The sequence below is a fragment of the Idiotropiscis lumnitzeri genome, chromosome 4 (genome assembly GCF_059441095.1).
Source record: "Idiotropiscis lumnitzeri isolate Australia: NSW breed Sydney's pygmy pipehorse chromosome 4, RoL_Ilum_1.0, whole genome shotgun sequence".
NCBI classification, from domain to species: Eukaryota; Metazoa; Chordata; class Actinopteri; order Syngnathiformes; family Syngnathidae; genus Idiotropiscis; species Idiotropiscis lumnitzeri.
Genome location: NC_142394.1, coordinates 13,064,457 through 13,078,514, shown reverse-complemented (window position 1 = coordinate 13,078,514; position 14,058 = coordinate 13,064,457). Strand labels below are relative to the sequence as shown.

General features: G+C 40.8%; 3 protein-coding genes across 4 annotated transcripts in view; 2 read left to right on the top strand and 1 right to left on the bottom strand.

Moving 5' to 3' along the window:
• The window catches only part of LOC148338183 (ras-GEF domain-containing family member 1C-like), a 22,815-nt gene extending 17,321 nt beyond the window's left edge, over positions 1-5,494 (top strand). Inside the window, exons 6-14 of the mRNA XM_088292625.1 lie at positions 883-957; positions 1,295-1,396; positions 2,128-2,230; positions 2,310-2,389; positions 2,919-3,014; positions 3,083-3,178; positions 3,256-3,379; positions 3,662-3,734; positions 3,876-5,494. Coding sequence (XP_088148751.1) covers positions 883-957; positions 1,295-1,396; positions 2,128-2,230; positions 2,310-2,389; positions 2,919-3,014; positions 3,083-3,178; positions 3,256-3,379; positions 3,662-3,734; positions 3,876-3,900 — 774 coding nt within the window. The 3' untranslated portion in view covers positions 3,901-5,494. The remainder of the gene's footprint in view (positions 1-882; positions 958-1,294; positions 1,397-2,127; positions 2,231-2,309; positions 2,390-2,918; positions 3,015-3,082; positions 3,179-3,255; positions 3,380-3,661; positions 3,735-3,875) is intronic.
• tmem126a (transmembrane protein 126A) lies at positions 5,492-7,250 on the bottom strand. Its single transcript, XM_088292626.1, has one exon. The coding sequence runs from the start codon at positions 7,103-7,105 to the stop codon at positions 6,500-6,502; it is 606 nt and encodes a 201-aa protein (XP_088148752.1). The 5' UTR covers positions 7,106-7,250; the 3' UTR covers positions 5,492-6,499.
• On the top strand, positions 6,893-14,058 carry LOC148338181 (dual specificity protein kinase CLK4-like). Of its 2 annotated transcripts, none has more exons than XM_088292622.1 (13): positions 6,893-7,152; positions 8,019-8,179; positions 9,816-10,068; positions 10,618-10,720; positions 10,992-11,058; positions 11,138-11,254; positions 11,332-11,498; positions 11,565-11,659; positions 11,769-11,898; positions 11,977-12,059; positions 12,137-12,216; positions 12,317-12,407; positions 13,448-14,058. In XM_088292622.1, the coding sequence occupies exons 1-13, from the start codon at positions 7,150-7,152 to the stop codon at positions 13,619-13,621; spliced, it is 1,524 nt and encodes a 507-aa protein (XP_088148748.1). In that variant the 5' UTR covers positions 6,893-7,149; the 3' UTR covers positions 13,622-14,058. The 2 variants fall into 2 exon arrangements, with proteins under 2 accessions (XP_088148748.1, XP_088148749.1); XM_088292623.1 differs by lacking the exon at positions 6,893-7,152 and adding an exon at positions 7,441-7,605.

Genomic DNA, 14,058 nt, shown 5'->3' with positions numbered 1-14,058 from the left:
TCAGCTGGGATAGGCTCCAGCTTGCCCCATAATTAGGATTTTAGAACATTATGGAAAATGGATAACTGGGTGGATGGGATAATGTTTCCATTCCAGTGCTCTTTTGCGCTTGTTAATGCTGCCCAGAAGCGTTGCATGGATGCATCTCGACTTCCCATATCGGATGTCTTATTCTTCTTCAGAGCGCAGACTAGATGAGATGAAATCAACAGCATCTCTGTTGGTTGTAGCCAAGTAGTGCACTCCATTTTGCAGTCATTTAACAGACAAATGCTGTGAGACAAAGTACATGGCAAAAGAACAGCACTGATTGCGTGCGCAGGCCTTTCGGTCCATGTGTGTGTGAGTGTGTGTGCGTGTGTCTGTGTGGGCACGTGTGGGTGGTTGTGTTTGTGTAAGCTTGTATTCCCGTGTCTGAGTGCTGACATCACCCCACAAGTCAGTCATGCGCCCGGGGCAGCACACTACGTGGATAAACTGGAGTGAGTGTATTAGATCTGACAGCTTCACACTCTCCCACTTCCACCCACCCACACACACACACACACACACGGCGAACAAAGATCCACACGCTCACACTTGGCATTACTATGATTTGCATTTATTGCCTTGAGACATACCGACAACAAGCCTAACAAATTCAATGGATGTGACATGGGTTTTATTTTGATGGCTGCACAAGTTGACAATGGGTCAAATGAATCTTTTCATTTTCCATAAGTTCGAGACTGAAAATATTATCTTAAAAGCCGAGAATACTCCAACGTTAATTCCCGTGAGTCAAGTCAATGTGATGTTATATCCCACTATTGATTGACATCTATTACTGAAATGAAACCATTATTAATGTGTTTATGTGTGTGTGTTTGTGTGTGTTTCCAGGAACATTTGAGTCATATTGGACCGGAGGAGTTTGTCCAAGCTTTCGTTCAGAAAGACCCCCTAGATGGAACTCGGGTAGGTTTTCATAAGTGAAGTATTAATTACATGATTTTAAATTTGTTTGGCTTGCTGCTAAGATCAAATGCATCCATATTTATATTTTAATTAGCTATTTATGTTGTGCTGTGGGGCCATTTGGCTTTGCTTTTGGATTCGCCGTACGATCTTCCTCACATTATCGATCGTGTTCGCTCTGCTCTCGGCCTGCTGCTGTCTTTGTCATTTACACTCGCGCAGGGGGTCATCCTATAGACAGGAAGCTAATTACCATTAGAGCAATTCCCAATGGACGCATTTCCGTTACTCACTTGTATTTGCTTGTTTGTGTGTGCGTGTTTTTGTGTGTGCATAGCAACAACCATGCTTCAGCGACCAGAAGAAAACCTCCAACCTGGAGGCGTATGTCAGGTGGTTCAACAGGCTGTGTTATCTGGTAGCAACTGAGATCTGCATGGTGAGTAATGGATATGGGTGCACTTATACGGGACAAAAATAATAAACATCCGCACATTTTAGAGTGGCCTTCTATTGTGGGCGGCCAAAGGCACAGATGCAATAATCATGCTGGCTAATCAGCATTTTGCTTTGCCACACCTGTAAAACGGATGGATTATCCCAGCAAAGCAAGAGTGCCCACTAAAATGATGATTTAGACAGATCTGTGAATATTATTTGAGAGAAAATGACTCTGTGATCTTTGAGTACCGCTCTTTAAAAATAGGAACAAAAACAAGTGATGCAATTATGTTTTTGTTTCATGTATTATTTAATTCAAATTTAATGGCAACAATTGTTTTTTTATGCCCATTTTATACATTAAACTAAGGTAAGAGGTTTGTTCCCTTGAATAACGGTAACATTGTGATGGATCGTGACTGCCCCCTAGTGGTTACTTTTTGCATACACACGTTCACTTTCTACAAACAGCCATTTGTTTTTATTCTCTTAACCGATGCAAATGTTCTTTTTCTTAAAGACCAAAAGCACTTTGCTCTGATTTCCAATCTTCACATCTAATTACTGTTTGCTTCCTTGAATCTTCTGCGGCAGTAAACTCACTCTCATGGACAAGCAAGGTGTTTGACCTTGCGTGAAAGAAATGTGTCGTTAGAGATTCACCAAAATAATGAACACACTGATTGATCTCTCTCTGTACTTATTACGGTGGTTTATTGTCTTTTGCAGCCTGCAAAAAAGAAGCAAAGAGCCCTGGTGATAGAGTTTTTTATCGATGTGGCCAGAGAGTGTTTCAACATCGGAAACTTCAACTCACTCATGGCCATCATCTGTGAGTCCGCTAATCTTATACTTGTTTGAATGTCAAGGCATCACATGACATTGAGAATTTAAATATGCCCCCCCCTCAGCTGGTATGAATATGAGTCCTGTGTCAAGACTGAAGAAAACCTGGGGCAAGGCCAAGACTGCTAAGTTCTTCATTTTGGAGGTAAGACAATACTGTCCACCCCTTCACGAAGCGACAGATACAAGCGGGGTAACAGCTAAAAGTATAAACAGCTCTTTCTCAGACTATGGACGGCATCACGTCTATGACACGCAGATCAAACTTGGATTTGGAGGCGACAAGTTATGCGCACAGAGAGTTGACAGCCGAAAATATAATAATGGCATTCTCGATTAATCGACATCGACCCGTCTATCATCATGTGGGCATGTAATACAAAAAAAAAAAAAATCTGAAGTTGTTCAATCCCTACTGGGCAGTCCAAAATGTAGCCTAACCCTTTTGAATAGCCAATATTACACCAACAAGTAAGATGTGCAATTGAACAAAATACACCACTGATTGTACACTGGAAATGTCTTGAATGTGTCCTAACCCCAGACAACAAATTGAGGTTACATAAAGTACACCCTTGGGAATAAAATAGGCTCGCCCACTTGTTTATTTGATGCTACTGCTGCCACGCCAGGTGCTAATATAAAGTTGACAGTGATGCGCTTTCCCTTAACAGCATCAGATGGATCCGACAGGAAACTTTTACAACTACAGGACCGCCCTGAGGGGTGCCGCCCATCGCTCTCGGACGGCCAACAGCAACAGAGAAAAGGTCGGCCTCCATCTTGTCTTCACTTGCGCTTCCTCTTGCTTTGTCCTCACATTCCTTCCCCTCCTCAGATTGTGATCCCCTTCTTCAGCCTTCTCATCAAAGATATTTACTTTCTTAATGAAGGATGCGCCAATCGACTTCCCAACGGCCACGTTAACTTTGAGGTGAGGTACTCTCGTTTATTGTGACGATCCCAGAAAAAAATATTCTCTTTCCATTTTGTTTCTAAAAATGAGTTTAGAAATTTGTGGAGCTGGGCAGGCAAGTCGGGGAATTCATGATCTGGAAACAGGTGGAGTGTCCATTTGAGGAGGATCAGGCCATTCTACATTACCTCCACACTGCCCCCATCTTCAGTGAGGATGGTTAGTACAAGTCATGTCTCATTCTCAACAGTGTCAGAAAGCTATTATAGTTATTTAATAACGTGTTAATTATTGTGGCGGTCGTTTGCAATGGTCTCAGGTTGCAACACGCCAAATCCAAAGGTGTTTCCAATAGTTTCATGATGTAACTACATGAGCTAAGGATATAAAATCATCTTAGCATATAACTCTTTTATTGGAGCTCATGAGATTGTTTAGATATGTCTTATGAAAGCCCGTCATTTTAAACATTCTAATATTGAATCAAATGCTTCTCCCCAGGACTCTATCTTGCATCCTATGAGAGTGAGAGTCCAGAGAACCAGGTCGAAAAGGACAGGTGGAAAGTGCTCAGGTAGTTGTTCGTCAAATCAAATATTGTAGGAAGACATTTAACACTTGCATACTGTTTGTTCAAATTTTATTTAATTTAAAAAGAAATACATGTAATGTCATTCTGCATTGTCTCATTCAGCATCCTTGTTCTCCCTGCCAGGTCAAACGTTCTGGGAAAGACATGAGGCACCGATGGCAGCTTATCCTCTCGCCAGCGAGGGAGCGCATGTTCTCATTGCACTATAATGAACTGTGAAGGAACCAAGCTGGTACTTAGGTGTTTTCTAGAAAGAAAATATTAATTGAAAAAAAAAAAAAGCAAGATGAACAGGATTCATCAAGATTAGGGTGTGACGAAGAAAAAAAAAAAAGATGTGAAAATAATGAAGCTACTGAACAAATGATGACGTGGTACCATGACGAGGACGTTCATTTACTCTGTGAAGACGTGTTTACTACCACGGAGAGTACAGTTACAGGGAAAACTACTTTCTAACGTCAAATTCCTACTGATGCTGTTATTGTTTTGGTATTTGCTTCTCTCTCTTTTTCTCTCCTTCTTAGGTACAAAGCCTCAATAGCTATTTTATTTTGACGTTTTCCTTGCATTGTAATGTACTGTCATGAAACTTTCCATGATGTGAAGGGCGCTGGCTTGCCCATATCAGCTGTTGCGTTTTGTACTGTTGCTCTACTGTCGTGAAGGAATTACTGCGTGTGCCTGGAAGGATTGGGAACTGTTTTAATTGTGTGTGTGTGTGTGTGCGTGTGCGTTCTCCACATGAAGCATCCACGTCAACTGAGATTGTCGATTATAAGAATGACTGGAAACTCTTATTTAATTTTTATTGTTTCTATTATTATTTATTGTGTTTCTTTTTTGTAGGGTGGGGTCATACGTGCTGTCGGAAACGCGTTTACTCCTTTCAGATGTATTGTGCCATGAATGCAGGAAAAGTACAGTTAGCTTCTAGCCAAGTGTGTGCGTTCACCCCTCATCTTTCTGCTCCTCAGGAAGTCTTTTCTCTTGACTGATGTTCAGTTGTCTTCTTATATTTATGGAGAGTTCTGTCCTGAGTCCTGACAGATGTATTGTTTTATTGTACAGTATCTTTATTTAGTTTAATATGAAGTGATATGGCATGCGGTGGGTTATTTCTTAAAGGGGCATTAGGCGAGTACGAGCGCGAGCTGTAGTGATGATGCATTGTTGTATGCCAATGAAGGACACAGACGGTGTTAAGTAACGAAGGGAAATTGTGCCATATGAATTTACAGGTTCAGGTCCATCTTACGTGAGGTGTGATTGTTTTGTGGGGTTGTTTTTGGCCTTTTTCTCGTGCTTTTTGAACCCATTTATGAGGATGTCCTAATCGGGAAGTGAGCGCAACTAGTGTAATTAGAAGCATTTCAAACGCTCCCTCTTCATTGTAATAGCTTGATTCAATATTTTCCTCCTTAAGATGCACCGTTTCATCTCTGTAAGACTTAATTCTGCTCCTCATCCATAAACGTTGCCTGTAACCTATTGATTAGTTATGACAACCGGAGATGTGGCATCCATCCTAAGATTGGTTTTGATTTAATTGATCCTGTGATTTAGATGACAATCGCCGACACTACAACCATTGCATTCATCTTAACTGCAAATGTGTGTTTTAAGGATGGAATGCACCAGTGTTTTCCTTTGATATTTAGGTCAAACAGAAACCTTTATGATTCCAGCATCACTACAAAATGTGTGTTCCTTAAAACCTTTAATAAAGTAAGCCATGCTCAGTTGTTTATCAGCGTTTTATTTACACTGCCACTTTTTAAGCTAACATACTGCAACATAACTGCTTTGCATGTTCTCGTGATCTTGTGCTTTTTAATCTAAAAGTTTCAAATAATGGTTGCCTATTATTACATTTGCCTTTTGTTGAACTGTTTCAAAGCATTGTAGCTTTTATGCAAACTATAATCAAATCACAACTTTTGTACTGTAGAGTAGTACAATATGGGTGTGACATCACTCATCAGTGTATTAACTACACATTTATATTCTCGTCCACTGTGACATTCAAGTTGTTAACAAAAGCTACTAATGCTCTATACTTAACTACAGATACTTGTGTAAAAGTGGACTGGCAAAATAAGTGGGTTGTTGCCTCAACTCCTGCAAACATTCAGCACATATTCCTCTGGATACATATTTTGCTACTAATCTGTCATCATCTTGGTTCACGTTCCACCATATCACTGCTTTTTCCATTTTATAAGTCCCCAATATCTAATTCAATCAAACTCTCCGTTACCTCTTTCTATAAAAAAGAAATACCAAGAATATTCTGGGCCAGTAAGGAGTACAAAATACAGAAAAGGTTAAATGTGGACAGAAGAATAAAGTACAGGAATTAAGTGACTTTGAGTCCCTAATTAGTACGGTACATGAAATACACATTTTAATTTTAGTCCATCACTCAATTAGATCAACCAAATCTCATTGATGACTATTCATAAAACATCAAACAGAGTTATACTGAGCAGACGTAAATTAAATTTAAAAACGCATCCAAGCAATAAAAAAATGAATCAATTTTGTATTTCACAGTGGGTGTATCATTGTCATATTACTTAAACACTTTATTTTAGTCCACTAATATCCGTGCAGAGGGCAACCACATCTAATGATTAAAATAAAGCTCTCTTGAAACTGCATCGTACTGAATTTATGTAAATTAAACAATCACACAAACATGAGAATTGAAGGGGGAAAGCACAGTTTATTTACTTTTGCATAATTTAGTCTGTTAGTTCCACTGCATGCGAACCAAAACTGAGCTTGGCCAATGTGGTGTAGCTTTCATAGTGCCTGGAGCCAAGGAAGGTACCGAAGAAGGCTTGGAGGACAGTCACTGCCCTCATCTTCCTCAGGATCGGCCTGGAGAGGTCCATCCAGTACCGGAGGGTGTTTCCCTTCTCCGGCATCGGCGCCGTGTTGTATCTGGACGCAAGGCCGACGTTGACAGGTAATGCCAGGATGATGGGGTACACTGCGCCGCCGATCACACCCACCAGTGCGCCTCTCATGAGCACGCAGGTGGAACAATTGAGGTCACCGGACAGGAGAGGGCTTGACACCACGGCGTTGTAAAGGAAGTACGTCGTCATAAAGGGAAGTACGGCCATCGGAAGGCTGGAGGTGACGGGCGCCTGAGTGACGTTCAGGGCTCGGCGGTATAAGCTGTTTGCAATCAGCCCGGCAAGCCCCCCATTTCCTCCCAAATACATGGGCCCGTACATGAAGAACTTGCGGTCAATGTCGGGCAGTTTATCGAAGTTCCTTGCCAGCAATTCTGCGATCGCTTCTCGTGAAAGTGTCTTGTCCTTCTTGACGTATTCCGACATGGTCCTGGTTACTTGAACACATTCAACGATGAACGGGGCACTAAATGGTACGAAATGAACATCTCAGCGTGACATTTGTTTAAGCATACCGTGTTTCCTAAGGGCGCTGACATATCTTACCCACAAGGCAATGCGAAATGATCAAACTTTTGCCCTAGACTTTGACTTTCAGGATGCGCAATTTGTTGAGTTCATAAAAAAATGCTACACTTTGTGTATTATTGAAGGAAAAAATTATATTTATTAATACCATATTTGTATTTCTGTATAAATAATGGAATGCGAGGTGCCTGAAAGCTAACCGGGATACTATTGTACATATTGGGGCGTTGTTGTTGTGCATCACGTGACGGGGAAAAATTCCATCCCTACTCGGCGGGGATTCACAGCATTCGCCATCTTTGTGACGGAGTCGTCGAAAAAATTTTTCAGCATTTATTAATATTTATCCATTGCGCAGTTAAATTAAACAGTTTTGACATACTTGTAATTCTAGTGAGGTAAGATTAATCTTGAAAAGTGGCTGTTTGGATGGATAAGTTTGTATTCCTCCTGTGAATGCTAAATCTAGCTCGTTAGCTTTTAACGTCGACGCCTCGACATGCCAACATGGCTGCTGCGTACTTAAGCTAAGCTAATGCTAACATTGGTAAATACTTGACGCCTACATGCAGTCCACATTTGCGTGGACGTGTTTTAACAATGGATTGAATTCAGTTTTACCTATTTAAAATTTAAACTACAACTTGGTAAATGTTTACAGGGAACTGTGTTTCTACGATGACTGGGCCTAGTAAAAGCATCGTGGCGCAGTTGAAAACACGAACGTGAATGTGTTGGTGTAGTGCTGCGTTTAAACTAGTTTCGTGCTTGTATTTATTTTAAAAATAGTTTTGTCTTGATTGTTGTTTAGATGCGCCATTGCACGCGAGTGTACTCTGCGGGTGTCTGGCTTGACGAGTACAGCTGGGAAGAAAGAATGGAGTATCGCAAACGGAAGGCCCGAGATTCGCACAGCAGCGAACGAGAAAACAAGTACAGAAGAACTCATCGACACCACAAGACTAATGATGGGTAAAATAAACGTGTTTTTATTTCTCATTTGCAGCAACATTGTTTCGCTCATGCTGAGTAAATATTGGTGCTGATCTCGATCTGTTAACATTCAAGTATCGCACCTTTTCGACGCAACCGAATTCTTAGCTTTTGTTGTCCAATGTGCTCTGGAAATATTAAAAGCGCGCCAGATTCTAGTTGATAGACTGCTACTGTTTATTTTTAATGTACGCACAACATGAGCAGCAAATTCCTTTAATGACCCTACCAAAAATGATAGGCCCCCCTGTTTCGTTTCGTACACATCTGCCGGTCTATTCACTAGGTATGCGACAACAGACTCCTCTCCACCATTTTTTTGTGAGGCCATTTTTGTGTGATCGCGTTGCACAAGTCTGTTTTGCACTCCTCTCAGAAGAATTAGATCTTGTTAGGAAAAAAAATCTGCGTCTATTGTCAGATATGGTGTACTCTGATCTCCCCTGTCACCTCATTTTCAATTAGTTGTAGCAGTATTTAAATGTTTATTGCACACTGCCAAAAAGTGTTGAAAGCTAGTTGGCATATTTGTGTCAGCCAAATACAAATAATTTTGAGGGTTTGAGGCGAGTTGCAGACAAAGCTGAAGAACATAATGCATTGGCAAAATTTGTTTCTTAACCTTGAATGGGGGCAGACACAGGGGAGCCATCTACAATGTGTTAATGGGCTAATAATGGATACATATTATTCCTTGGCTTATGAAATATAACACTTTCTTAGGTTGACAGCGGGTGGCGGTAAAATGTCGAAATGGCTGCACCCCTTTGATGGATGATGGAGATGGATTAATCTGGTATCTTCTTAATACACCAGTGCGATGCGAATACGGTGTTAAGATTAGTGGCTGCACATAAAACAAACGTTTTTGTTTTTTTTTAATACTTCCACGCAAAAAATTCATGGTATTTAACATTCAACTTAAAAAATAATACAAATGTGAGAGCATGTAACATGCAAATGTAATCACGGTTAAAAATATATATGTATATTTTGTCAAATTTCCAATTAAAGTTTTGACATTAAAAAAGGTTAAAGTTGTAACATTTTTTTAATTTGTTAATGCAAACCAGTCTGCAGTTAGAGTTGTAACAAAGATTAGAATAGAAAAAAATGATTTGGTTTCAACAATGAGCGCAATGAATTGGAAAAGGAAATGCCACATTTACATTACGGTCGAGTGAATTTGTATGTATGTGTATGTAAGCACCCATTTAAAAACAATATCCCATTGCTGGATTGGATGTTGATTGTTTAATTTTTTTTTTTTTTTCAAAACCCCACTCACCAGGCTTCGTTCAAGGTCGAAAAGATATTTGCCAACAGTTTTAATGGCTGCAAACATTTTTTTTTTGTCATAAGGAAGTTTTGAATGTGTGTGTGAATTGTGTGGCAAAAATCCGTCTGCGGCCATTACAACTGTTGTCGAATGTCTTTTCTTTAACGAACCCTGGTGGAAAAAAAGCAACATGCTCCCGTTGCAAACACTCGCCCGTCAGTGGGTTACGGGCTTTACAATGTGTCAGAAACGAATATTTTCGTAATCAATGACTTGAGAAATCACCCCCACACCCACTCGACTAAATGGGTTGGGTTCTTTTTTTCTGTTTTTCAGGTTCTTCCTGGAGAACCGAAGTTTGAACCACAGTGTGGAGTCACGGGACAGGCAGACATGGGATCGCAGTTTGGACATGGCTTGTGCAGAGGATAGCCGTGACTATACGTTCAAGGACAGAGATCGCGACTGGCACCATTACAGCAAATCCTCCGGGCGCAGTGGGCGGAGCGGGCGCAGTCGAAGAAGCAGACGAAGCAGACACAGGGACAGAAGGCACTGGCGGAGCAACTCTCGTCACAGGTCCTCCTCGGTATGAGTAACCTCTTTTCCTTCCCGTTTCACTGTGTACCACAAACCATCAAAAGGGTCATTATCACTTGTTCTTAGCCAAGCTGTCAGACAAATACACATTTTTTATTGTAATCCAAAGTAGGAACATTATAACATAGAAAGGTCATTGTACCTGATGAGGATCTAACATTAGTGCTGTTATGATATCTAATGAAATGACACTTTATTGCAAGAGTTGCAAAGAGATATATGTAAAAAAAAAAAGTTCAGCTTTTTATCTGCACTACTCTGAGAACGTCTCATCTGAAAATCTTGTTGCCATGTTTTTCTTCTGTAACGCACACTATGTGGTGGCTGGCGCCCAATTTCTCGATGGGGCTGAATTTGAATTTGCTGCTCCGTCCAATCGCCTGGCGGTGTTACTGAACGGGCCGAAACTATCCACACCCTACATCTCCCCCCTCGGCCTGCTTGAATGAATGACGATGTCGCGTTGTGATGGCCTGGTGCCGGCTGGCTGACTGATGGGTTATTGATGTGATGGCGGATTGCGACGGTACCGATGCAGAGGAGGAGCCATCGCCGCAGGAGCAGGAAAAGATCCCGGAGTGTTGAGGATGATGGCGAGGGTCACCTCATCTATCACAATGGAGACATGCTGAAAGCGAGATGTATAGAATATATACCTTTTTTCCCTACTGTTCACATTTTTTTTTTCACACTCTTGTCTGGTCTATTATCTCTAATTATGAACTAGATGATAATTTTTGCGTTAGATTTTTAGGTTTGCTATTTCTAGTGTAACGTTAAGCATAGAATTTTATGACACTTACTGTCAAGCCTCTGACTCTAGTGTAGATATTTAGTGCAGTGAAGCAGCCAAAGGGCAGTGTTGGTCTTGCCATTGCTTTGTTTCTAACATTCTCTCTCCATCTTGTGTAGATGAGATTGTGTGTACTCTTGGAGAGGGTGCCTTTGGGAAAGTTGTCGAATGCCTCGATCACCTAAAGTAAGAATGAATAGGAATAGCTAATTAGTTGCTTTATTTTCCCAGCAGATGATAATGTTTTGCTTTTTCTGCGTTGCAGCAATGGCGCTCGAGTGGCTCTGAAGATCATAAAAAACATTGATCGCTACCGCGACGCAGCAAAGTCTGAGGTCGCTGTGCTTGAACATCTCAAGTCCCTCGACTCTCAGAGCAAATAGTAAGCAGCTACCAGCCACGTTAATTGGCGCTAACATCGACCTACAGGATGCGTGACATAGTGTTCTTTCTCTGCAGCGCTTGTGTTCACATGCTGGACTGGTTTGACTATCACGGCCACGTCTGCATCGCCTTTGAGCTGCTCGGCCTCAGTACCTATGATTTCCTCAAGGAGAACAACTTCATTCCTTTCCCCATCGAGCACATCCGGAAAATGGCCTATCAGATCATTTATGCTGTCAGATGTGAGTCAGACTTGAAACGATATATTTTGTGTCTTTATTAATTTTGTCTGCTTGCATTTTTTTCAGTTCTGCATAAAAATAAGTTGACTCACACAGACTTGAAACCTGAGAATATTCTCTTCATTGATTCACAATATGATCTGGATTACAATCCAACGAAGGTAAACCTGCATACACTATTTAATATTTAGTTTATTGTAATTTTTCTTGGAATGCTTCCTTTAACGCCTCAGTTTGCTGAGCTCATACCGTATGTATTATCATCACCAGAAACGAGATGAACGGACACTGAAGAGACCCGATATTAAAATAGTGGATTTTGGGAATGCAACGTATGAACATGAGCATCACACATCTGTGGTGTCCACACGCCATTACCGTGCACCCGAAGTCATTTTGGGTACACAGTTCATTTGAAATTGCTAAAAAAAAAAAAAAAAGTAGCTACATTTTGTTGAGTGTACATTTTGTCTTCCAGACCTTGGCTGGGACCATTCCTGTGACGTCTGGAGTGTGGGCTGCATCCTCATTGAATACTACTTGGGTTCAACGCTTTTCCAGGTGTGTTCCTGCCCTGTCCATTGTGAAGGGAAAGTGTTGCAGTCCAAATTCATCACCTTTATGTTTTTCCCCTTCAGACACATGACAGCAAGGAACACCTGGCTATGATGGAGAGGGTCCTGGGTGCGATTCCTACAAATCTCCTTCAGAAAACAAGGTCAGGAACAGCTATTGGAGGAAAACGATTAAAAAAACTTGAGAATGTGTTGCAATGGCCATGGTGATTGTTTCCCAAACTTGTTGTTGTTGTTGTACAGGAAACAGCGATATCTCCACCGCAACAAGCTGGACTGGGATGCTGACAGCTCCAGTGGCCGATATGTCAGGAAACACTGCAAACCGCTCAGGGTGAGAATGAGAAGACAATGTATGCTGTCACAAGCATTCACTTTTCTGCGTCCTTCAAATGAACAAAAATGTGTTGCTTTTGAACCGTCCAGTCTTGTGCTGAGTCAGTAATTAATGATGCTGACACTTTACACAAAAACAGAACACAGTATCCTCTATGCAAGTGTTGATTTGTTGGTGTAATTGCTTAAATGTCATGTTCTGTGGGATCGCACAGCTTATGCATTCAGAAAACTGAAAACATTGATAGTTTGTGTTAGTGAAGTCTGGATTTATTCTGATATGTTCATGGCCAAATCTGTTGCCAAGTCAATATACAGTCGACCCCTATAAATGGATTACTAGATAGCAGGGGTCAACGGTATATACTTTGGATACTTCAGTCATTTGATGTCACCATCGCCTGACTAAATGAGCGTTGTAGCCCGCTGCTCAGCAAGTCAGTCACTCATTGTGTTGGTAGGCGCAATGTCAGAGCGTTAAGTCATGTGTGGAGGTATTTCATTGCCACAAACAGCCATTCATTAAACACTGAACAATTGCGATAACCTTGGACCGTGGATGAACATGCATACTGTTATAGATGGATAAAAATTTGTTGTTAAATATTTTGTTGAAAATGTACGTATTGAGAAACATTATCAAATATTGTGGCATTTAGTTAATTGGTTCAAAACCATATTTAATTTCAGTCACTTAGAAACATAAATTCCTGTTTTGCATTCTTCATGAATCTTTGATTTGCAATGCACTACTTTTTTCCCCCGCACATGCGCTGTATATGCACAACGGGTCGATGTCACCAGTCACAGCTCCAACATTAGTCATGATCTGAAACGATTTTGGTATCAAACATCACAAGTTTCTGTAAGAAGTTGTCAGTTGACTCAATGAACTTATCTAAAGCAAGCATTCAACATAAAAAAGGTGTTAATTTCTACAGCCGTTCTCATTGGCGTCATCTTCCTACACTGTTTTTTTACATAATAGTTCACAATATATGCACAAGTTTATAACTCTTTGTCCTATCCCTCTTGTAGCGTTACATGGTGTGTCAAAGTGAGGAACACCAGCAGCTATTCGACCTCCTGGAAAAGTTAATGATGTACGACCCAGCTAAGCGCATCACGTTGGATAAGGCGCTCCAACACCCTTTCTTCTCCTGCTACCACGAGAGCAGCAATGCAAGTAGTAGCTCCAGCAAAAAGCACTAAGCCTCCGAAGTGTGTCATCATGTGACATCTTCAATTGGGCATTCGGTTTCAGCCTCAACGTGGCCTCACTCTCCAGGAGAGGTGAACGCATACGACTGTATCAGTCCTCTGCCTCTTCTCTATGCTCATCCTTGCCCAAAACGTATTCACTTTTTACCATTTGTCTATAATGAATTCCCAACTAGTGTCTATTTATTTGCCATTCATAAAATCCATGCTATGAAAAAAAAAACAAATGTTTTTGTTTTTGTTGATGATTGGTCCATATCTTTTTGCATTATACCGTTCCTAGTGGCTAGTATCATTGATTGTCAATAAACAAGCAGCATTGTATTGTAAAAAGTTATGTGGCAGAACATCATACTGTACATAGAATTAATTCTGGTATTTTGGTCTCGTGGATTAACATGTTTTCTCAATAAATATGAGTAATGTTG

What these genes read in the sequence shown, in the direction of transcription:
- tmem126a (XM_088292626.1), bottom strand. Translation starts at nt 7,105, where the DNA reads ATGTCGGAATACGTCAAGAAGGACAAGACACTTTCACGAGAAGCGATC.
- LOC148338181 (XM_088292622.1), top strand. An exon ending in GATCATTTATGCTGTCAGAT is followed by an intron (nt 11,499 to 11,564) that starts GTGAGTCAGACT and finishes CATTTTTTTCAG; the next exon opens with TTCTGCATAAAAATAAGTTG. An exon ending in AACACTGCAAACCGCTCAGG is followed by an intron (nt 12,408 to 13,447) that starts GTGAGAATGAGA and finishes TCCCTCTTGTAG; the next exon opens with CGTTACATGGTGTGTCAAAG.